The sequence below is a fragment of the Medicago sativa genome, chromosome 7 (genome assembly GCF_051527215.1).
Source record: "Medicago sativa cultivar Bolivia chromosome 7, Bolivia_mono, whole genome shotgun sequence".
Classification (NCBI taxonomy): Eukaryota; Viridiplantae; Streptophyta; class Magnoliopsida; order Fabales; family Fabaceae; genus Medicago; species Medicago sativa.
In genome coordinates, this window is record NC_140755.1 from 87716714 (window position 1) to 87725969 (window position 9256).

At 35.0% G+C, this 9256-nt stretch overlaps 2 protein-coding genes across 2 annotated transcripts; both read right to left on the reverse strand.

Annotated features, from left to right (window-relative positions):
• Window positions 1–1121: 1121 nt before the first annotated feature.
• LOC146909799 (DTW domain-containing protein) lies at window positions 1122–2893 on the reverse strand. Its single transcript, XM_085731198.1, has 2 exons — window positions 2069–2893; window positions 1122–1522 (listed from the first exon to the last, which is right to left on the reverse strand). The coding sequence occupies exons 1-2, from the start codon at window positions 2838–2840 to the stop codon at window positions 1512–1514; spliced, it is 783 nt and encodes a 260-aa protein (XP_085587324.1). The 5' UTR covers window positions 2841–2893; the 3' UTR covers window positions 1122–1511.
• Window positions 2894–3441: 548 nt separating this feature from the next.
• LOC146909800 (Adenine nucleotide alpha hydrolases-like superfamily protein) lies at window positions 3442–8033 on the reverse strand. Its single transcript, XM_085731199.1, has 7 exons — window positions 7716–8033; window positions 6725–7073; window positions 6542–6628; window positions 5559–5680; window positions 5302–5380; window positions 4515–4909; window positions 3442–3962 (listed from the first exon to the last, which is right to left on the reverse strand). Exons 1-7 carry the CDS (start codon window positions 8009–8011, stop codon window positions 3914–3916), a joined length of 1377 nt encoding a protein of 458 aa, XP_085587325.1. The 5' UTR covers window positions 8012–8033; the 3' UTR covers window positions 3442–3913.
• Between the last annotated feature and the right edge of the window lie 1223 nt (window positions 8034–9256).

The following is a 9256-nucleotide window of genomic DNA, read 5'->3' on the forward strand; positions in this document are numbered from 1 at the left end:
TATACCAGATAAAATGAGTTGGGAGGAAAGGTCATTGCACTCTTAACAACATATTTCAAACAAATTTAAAAACTTCAAACCAAAATAAGAGCATGTGAAAGACTGATCCGCTACTTGTGAAAATCCAAGAACGTGCCATGTAAGCATCATTATGTATCCAGCACCGAAAAGCTGAAAAACCAGCGGCCATTCTCAAATTATCCGGTGATAAATGCATAAACATGATAACATCAAGAACTTCCGACATATGAAAAGCTTACAATTTGCTATCATATGCTTCCGAAGTTGATCAAGTAAAGTCTTCGTCGATGTGCTTTCATCCGTCAACTTGGACAGCACATGATAGCAAATTATCAGCTTTCAGTGTTTGATGTTCTTCATCATGATTATGCATTTATCACCTGGCAACACAGCCACCGCAAGTGGAATATTATTTTGTTAAAAAAATGTTGTTAAAATTTTCCTCTAAAATTTTCCTTCAACTTTTAGTCTTTGAAGTAATGAACATTGTTACATTTCTTCACATTTCTTTAGAAAAATCGTAGTATAATTAATGTGTCTATTTTGTGTGTAAATATTGATCCTTTATTTGTATGTATATTAAATATGATTTTTCATATTTTAAAATAAATTAGTAGTATTAATTAGGGGTATTTCATGAAAAAATAAATAAAACATTAATAATTTGTATTTAAAATAAATTAGTAGTATTAATTAGGGGTATTTCATGAAAAAATAAATAAAACATTAATAATTTGTATAAAGGCTTATATTCAGGGAACAAACAAACTTATCTAAGAGGTATATGATGGGAATTGCTCTCTAAAGCTTCAAAATTTGCAAAAAAAAGTTACCTTTAATACCTCCAACGAGATTCTATTGAGGGTATTGAAGATAATTTTGGATGCATGAGAGCAATTTCAAAGGCTTAAATAGCAATTCCCATTTATGATAGCATTCAAGAGGAACATTCATTGAAGCACAAGAATATCAACGTTTTGACATTATATATTCCTTCCTATGTTGCCCATAATAACCACAGGCAAACACACCAAAATAAAGACATATCTTATTCTCTTCATATCTCATTGCCATGTCCTTGTCAAGTGTCAACATATCAATTTGGGCCAATAAAATTTGTTCTCTTCCAATCTTATTCTTGAGCAGTGATAAAGGCATACATTAATGAAGAGAATGATACAGGTATTCAAGGAAAGCACACAAATTGCATTAAGATTTTTTTGTGTGTCAAAGAGTATCCAAATTCTTCATCCCACAACACAATTTACCAAAGCTCTCTTTGTGCTCCTTCAGTCAAATATAAATTCTGAGCTTAAGAATCTTATACAACCAAGCATTCATGCCCCCAAATAGTTTGGAACACTACAAGTCAAATCAACCTAGTCCTGAAGCTTGGATTGTCACCACATCAATTTATCCATGTAAAATGCCAGCATTATGCAGAAACTGAAAACCACGTCAGATTCTTGAGTTTCACTACCAACCTTGAATCACAGCTTTTCTGAAACACAAATCATATATTGTGTTATAAATATATTTACCACTTTTAAATAAGATAAACTACAACATTAGCATGCATAGTTATAAACATTGTAGCGGACATATCACATAATAAGTTATAGCGTAATAGAGTAATGACATTTTAACAAACCACTATTTTCACAATACGCGATTTAGTACCAAGTGTTGTCAAATAACGGCTATAGCAGTGCTATAACAGTGCAGCTTAACAAAATTTGAACAAAACGCTATTTCCACGATCCACATTTTGCAACACAGGTCATAAAGGGAAATCAAATTCTCTGCATTTTCTTAATACATGGCAGCAAATGGAAATGCAACTTGTTCATTTGTTATCTTACTACTCATTCAAAACAACAATAGAATTTAGTAGAAAACACAAAAGCACGAACACAAACACGACACTGACATGGACGCGTTGACACATAAATTTTTGAGAAAACAACATAATTTAACATAATCACAAGTGTTGGTGTCAAACACCACGACACGTCATCGATCAGAAGTGTTGGTGCATCAGACTAACCATTTTCAGAACTCTCACAGTCTTCCACTTCCTTAAGCTTCTTCGTCTTCAACAATTTGGGTCTGGGATTCATAGGCTTTAAAAAAGCAGCCTGCAACCTCACCATTTCCCTCAAAATCCGAATTAAACTAGCCTCAATCTCAATCCCATTAGGCTCAAGAACCCTTAATGCTCTAGCCACAGCCTCCATAGTACTCACACAGCCACCAAAAGGTTCCTTCCTCAAAATCAATTCAGAATCATAAATACTTCCCCCACTCACTTTCTCATCTTCCATTCCCAAACATACCCTAACCGCAAATTTCGACAAATACCCCTCGCTTGCCTTCACCATCTCCTTTGCATGCTTCCACGTGGCGTCGAATGCGATCAACACCAGGCCGTCGTCGCTGTTGCGTTTCAGCTCCGATAGTTTGAAGTCGGAGATGTTGATTGCCGGTGAGGAAGTGGTGGATGGAAATAGGTAGATGGCGGTAGGAGATTGGTCGAGGAGAGGGGAGTTGCCGCGGCGGAGACGGCGGCCGGTGATGGAGGTGGCATTGAGGAGGGATCTGGTGAGGATTGGAGTGGTGGAGAGTTTATGTTTGGCTTCTTGAGGGTGGTGGAGGATGAGGATTCGGGTGGTTGTTGGGATGGGTTTTGCGGGAAGCGCGTGACAGAGACACACTGGATTTGGTCGCCGGCAGTTGGAGCAGATGGAACGGCGGTGAGTCTCCGGTGACGTTGGGATTGGGAGGTGATGAGTGTCGCCTTCTTCTGTTTCGGGGTCCATGTAGCAGAAGCCAACGGTGATTCTCTCGGTTAAAAAATCACTTTATTTTTAAAAAAATTTTATAGAAATTTTAATATTATTGTATTTTTTTTTTGAACGAGTATTGTTGAATTTTTTTAAAATCACTTTCGAATTTAAAAGACAATTTTACATCAGTGTAATCGGTTACTTTCTAGATAAAATACAAAATGTTCTGTATCTTTTTTCGTAGCAAAGTAGAAATTTGCCTCCATTGTAATTTGTAAATCCTTTTATCAGTCCTCATAATCCTATCACAGGAGTGTTCTACTTAAATAGTTTTTATAAGAAAAAAATTTAAGAGCATTTACAGTTACTTGTAATATTATTATCCACTAATAAGATATTTACGTAAGCATCACAATTTAATCCGGGTTCCTTTGTGAGATGAGCTGAATCCTTACCAGCTAACTCAACCTACGTTGATCCTTAAATAGTTTTGCACCGTAAACAACTTTTTACCAACTACCAAGATTTATCATATTCCTCTCTCAAAAAAAAAAAAAAAAGATTTATCATATTCCATTTGACCTTTGTTTAATTTTTTTTTTGCATTGCAATTATCCCTTTTGATATTTGAGCATTCAACTGACAATGACTTCTGTTGAAACAACTACTATAAAGACTACATAAACAGATAAACTGCCAATCTAGAATACATGCTTCATCTGCAGACATGAAACAACGACAAGGAAAAATAACAATTTCATACTACTCCTAAATTGCAAATAACTACTCTCTTCATTGTCGTGGTTCAACACTTTCCATAAAATACAACCAATGCAGAACAAAAAACATTATCCTTTAAATACTCTCACAGATGTTAAGTCAGAGAATCAACACCACCATATCTAAACAAAAAACATTATCCTTTAAATACTCTCACAAATGTTAAGTCAGAGAATCAACACCACCATATCTAAGTGGTTAACTCCATAACTCTTGATATTGCATGAGGCCAAAAGCAACACCTTCTCATAAGTCAGTCAAACCGTAAATTTACCACAACCAGGATTTGCCCCTTTAACTGAGAATCTCAGTGTAGGCAAGTAAACTTAAGTTTCATCTTCACCATCTGAAAGCAAGCAATCTTGTAGTTGTTCCCTGAAAACAAGAATATCGACACGTAAAATTTGTTTTTGGTCATGAAGAAATGTGTCATACCAAAAAATAGGTAGACTCTTTCATGTTTATATCATAAATAGAAAACCCAAGTCACAATAAATCGATCATAATCCAAGCAATTGTGCTCCTACTAAAGAAGGGCAAAAGAACATCATGGTCTAGCAGTATAAGTGTATAAACAAAAGCCTAAACACATGAAAAAACACATTTACCGCGGAAAAAATGCAAGGACCCAGCTAGAAGATCTTAATGAAGTTTCACTACAAGAAATGGCCATGGTCTCAAGGCCTATCAAAATGATCTATTTGATTTCACAAATATTAGCAGAGCCAAAACAGATTATTCAAATTTCTCATATTCCTAGTTTCTTACCATCACTCAACAGCAAAGTTACCTAAAAGAAAACAGATTGAATTGGTACTATAATAAAAGATTCCATGAAGGACCCAGTTGCCAATTGGCTTAGACCGAGTTATTACTAAATTTGATATGTATTTAATTGATTGATCACGACGACAAACAAATACCCACCTTAACGCATTCAAATTGCCATTGTTGACTCGGTTTGCCCGTGCAACCACTGAATGAGGTAAATCCGTATAAAATTTCTCCATTGATGTGGTATCTGGTGGAAGTATCTGAAACTGACAACTTGAACAGCACAAAGTATAAAAAGTGTCACTACTTTTGCAGTTATTGTGATTGCTCCAATCAACAATCTCACTTTTGGCAAGTGGACTATTGCAGAGAGGACAGAAAGATTCTGAGGAAACAGATTCATTGGTTTTGAGATTATATCTCTTTTGGCGTCTTCGAGTTGCCAATGGAACATTACCATCAACGATCTCGGGAATCCTGTTGAATTGAAAAGGAATAAGTTTCCCAGCTGTTCTTACAATTGTGCTCTCTCGAGACGGATTCTCTTCCTGCAAATCAGGTAATCAATCAATGACTTGCTAGTTGCTAATTCAATTCAGGCTTCTAAAATACTAATCAACAAAAGCATGTTCTCCCTAAACCCTACTAGTGAGCATTTAAAATTATATTTCGAATATGCATCAGGCTGTGGCACATCTAATTCCATAAAAGGCAAAAAATTAAGTCACATATATGCAAAATCAGTGGACTGGCTGTATATATGGGGCATAACAAGCCAAGAGAACTTGACGCAAAAGATGAGAAGAGTCTAAAAAAATCTCACTATATAACACTCATAAAACAGGTCACAGCCAACTTTCCAAGTTAAAACCCATCACTGAAATGTCTTCACTCCCAACCACACTTATATATCAAATGGGTCAGGCAAAACAAATTATACCTGCAGTAGAGCCACAAAAGATGAGACCAAGCTATTGATGCTAGAACTCGGACTTGTAGACAGTTTAATGGTCTTTAGACTGCCCTGCCAAAGAGATGAGACAAATCCAGTCAGTAACAATTACATAATGCAATCTGACAGACATGGATGACAGCATGCAAAAGAATTCCAAATTTTCCAAAACAAGAAGCAGAACAAACAAAAAGCACCGACGCATTTCTTTGAAAATATTTATGCATATCCAGAGGAGTACAAACCTGTCAAGATTGCAAAACATGTTGATCTCTTGGGCAAAACAATCACGCAGAGGAAGCACAACTGGAATTTCCCATCTAGCGTCAACATACTGTATATCAGCAGGTAATGAATATCCTTGACCCTGTTATAATATATGGAAATGATGACGCATAACATGTTGATTCTTAGTACAATGCACAATACAAGATTTTAATTCATATGGGATAAATGTGGAGATGGATCATAAAATCCACATTATTACATAATTTTTAAGTAAAAAGAATAGGGAGCTAAAACATTTGCTTAGCATAGTAGCACACGTGTTATCATATAGTAGGAAAGGTTGCTCAGTGCAAGTAGTTTACATACATATTCACTTTAATCATATTGAGATCCCCATTAAGAAAAAAGCTTTTGACTTGCAACTTAGGCATTTATTATATTCTTCAGATCAATGCAATCTAAAAATTGAATTGTACTAATGAATTTAAAAGTTCCACCAGTGAAACTCGTGATAAAAATAGTTTAAGCTCAGTAGACACAAAGCATCATTATTTTACCCTTTGTACGAAAATTTATTTAAGGTAATGTTCAAAGTCGCTTAAACTTCAACAAAGTGTATATCTGGGCAGTTGATGCAACAAACGAGATGCATGCAACTCAACAGGTAACTGTCCTAGCAGAATGTCTTAGAAAAACTAGACAGAGAGCATACAAAAATTGACAAACAAGCAAGTTGATTGACCACAAAAAATTCAATTTGGCACGGTGCCTCACAAGACAAGACTCATGACAGAAAATTCTTAATTTACTCCCTAGTAACAACTTCAATTCAGTTAAATTCAATTGCTAAACTTTCAGTGTCCCCAAGGCGTAGCTCAAGTGGTTGGCCTCGGACATCCGAAGGAATTAGAGAAGGAGGTCAAGGGTTCAAACTCTAGCACTAGCTACGAACATAACCTACTTAGAACAACTAACATTTGCCTATAAAAGAACTACAAACCTTCACGGTGGCTGAAAGGACATGAGCAGCAATCCTTGAAATGCACGAGCCCAGAACAATCCTGTTGTACCCAAATTCAGAAGCAACCTGAAAAATTATTACCAGTTTCAAATTGAACACGTTTCCAAACATATACATATGTGTATGCCTATAAGCTAGTATCAGAAAAATCCAGAAGCAAACCTTTTGCAAGGCCAACATGCGCAGAGAAAGCAACATATCCTCCCTACCAGTGGTATCACTCACTACATTCATCAGCTCAGTTAACATCTCCTTTCCATCACTAGAATCCGACGAATAAACAGTTTCAATAGGAACAAAATGCAACTCTTTCCTTGGTGGGGCTAAGCTCGACACAATCAAACTAATAACTTCAACCGCCTCTTCCATTTCATGAGCTGGAATCGGTAAAACAGCACTCTCATCAATAAACACCACTCCAACACCAAACACAGGCAATGACCTATCTCTACTAGCTTCAAAGTTCTTATGAGCCCTCTCTTGCAAATCATGCACAAATTGCAAAGCTACCCTAAAAAAACACATTTTTATTATCATCTACAAAATAAAATACAAAACTAAGTTGAAATTTATCACACATTCAAAATAATGCATTTAAGCTCTGTTTGGATAAACAGTTTAGAGCACTTTTGATCCACTTTAATCCGTGAAAAAATCATTTTTTTAAAACAAGATAATTACTTTCAGAAGTTGTTTGATCAGCCTCTCAGAAAATAATCTAAAACCTGCTTCAAATGAGAAGTTGTTTGCTTCAAACACAAAATAGTTTCTGCTTTTTTTCTAAAAATCGGTAAAAACTAAACTTTTTGAATACCAAAATCACTATTCTTTTTTTTTTTTATTTTTTTTATTACAATCAGTGACGGGCTCGGTGCTTAGCATGTTGCTTGCCATATAAGTGTTTATCTAGAAGTTAAGTGTTTATGTATAACTTAAGATAAAATAAAGGCAAATTGTTTTCACTGTAAGTTATAAGCTTTTTTCATAAGCAATCCCGGAGAGCTTATAAAAATAAGCTGAAAACAAAGCAGTTATATAGACATGTAATAAACTGTTTTGATAAGTTATCCCAAATATTCTCAAGTGCTTATGTGAATAACTAAACTCAAATAAGTCAATTCAAAAAGGGTTAGGATTTTTGTAGTTAACTAACCTGGAAGAAGGGCCACCAGAGAAGGCAACTAGGACCTTATCGGTAGGAGAGATCATTGCGTTCGACGTAACAGCGAGTCGAAACTTCCCGAACAAGTTGCTTCTGAAGCAATCTGCACAGAAACGGCCATCGTCGATTCCTCCGTAGCCGGAAATGACGTCGTTTAGCTTGCACTTGATGCAGATATTGGTAGAGCTCTTTGATTCGGTTTCTGAAGATGCAGTTGGTTGGCCGTGTGTCGGTTCTTCGTCTTTGTAGCAACCGGATTGGCAGCCACCGCCGCCGTTGCACGCCATCAACGATTGGTGATTTGATTACAGGTTAGGGTTTCAGGTTTTTCTAAATTTCAATTTGTTTGAATTATTTTATTTTAGTTTAAATTGCAATTTTCTCCTCCAACTTTTACAAACCCGCAATTTTGGTTTCAAATTTTTAAAATAGCAGTTTTGACCCTCTAACGTTAACCTTTTTGCAAAAATGATTCGTTTCAAAATGAGTGCCGTTTTAGGTTTTGGCACACGGATTAAAAAATGGAATGATATAATCATTGAATATAACACTTTTACTATACTGCCCTTATTTTATAAGTAAAAGACAAAATTAAAGTTGCATTGAAAATTCTGTGAGAGAAAAGTTGGAGTATTTATTGAGGGTAAAGTTGGAAGAAAAAAATTACAGTTGTATTGGAAATGTAAAGTGACATTCATTTTGAAACAAATTTTTTTGTCTAAAGTGACACTCATTTTGAAACGGAAGGAGTAAAAAAAGATCATAATTTTTATTTTATTTTATTAAAAGATTATATTTTTTTTATTAAGTAAAATTATAGAGAATTAAAAAATTATATGAATTTTATTGATTTAATATCAAAGATATATAATCCATCAATTTAGTCCTTAGTATATTAATAACAATAACCAATTTGACTGACACAATGGATTAATCTAAGTGATAAGAGACTTGAGTCTTTTAAATGTGGTTAGGAGTTTGATTTCTGTCTCATGCGTATGGAAAAACCCCGATTGGGAGGGGAGAATCCACCTTGTGTGCCGCACAAGTTCCCCGACGAAGATTAGTCATTGTTAAATGGTAATACAAATTTTTTTTTACAATCCAATGGTGGTACAAATTTCGTACCAATATCTTGGTACTAAAAAAATTGCTTACTATATTTAGATAGTTTAGAAATTACGTTAGAGAGAATGATAATTTAAGGATTAAATTGATAATTTATCCAATTGTAAATAAATAATATTGAAATGAAGGTCAAAATTAAAAGAGAAGAATCGAGATAAATTTGATATTTCCTTTATAAACAACATGCATGCAAAGAATAATTTTGTACATAATTCAACTTTGTTATTATTAATAGCAAGCAGTCTATTCAAAGTTGCATTTTGATGTCCCTTTGCATTTGCGGGAAACACTATTCGCCCGTGCAGAGGCGGAGCTACCTATGGGCTAGGGTGGGCCACGGCCCACCCCAACCCTAAAAAAAAATCATTTTTAATAGGTATTTACACATATTAGAATATGAAATT

Coding starts and splice junctions, on each gene's coding strand:
- LOC146909799 (XM_085731198.1), bottom strand. CDS start 2,840: ATGGACCCCGAAACAGAAGAAGGCGACACTCATCACCTCCCAATCCCA.
- LOC146909800 (XM_085731199.1), bottom strand. CDS start 8,011: ATGGCGTGCAACGGCGGCGGTGGCTGCCAATCCGGTTGCTACAAAGAC. Junction 5,381..5,558: donor ATGTTTTGCAATCTTGACAG/GTTTGTACTCCT, acceptor TTGGCAGGGCAG/TCTAAAGACCATTAAACTGT. Junction 3,963..4,514: donor GGCAATTTGAATGCGTTAAG/GTGGGTATTTGT, acceptor TCTTGTTTTCAG/GGAACAACTACAAGATTGCT.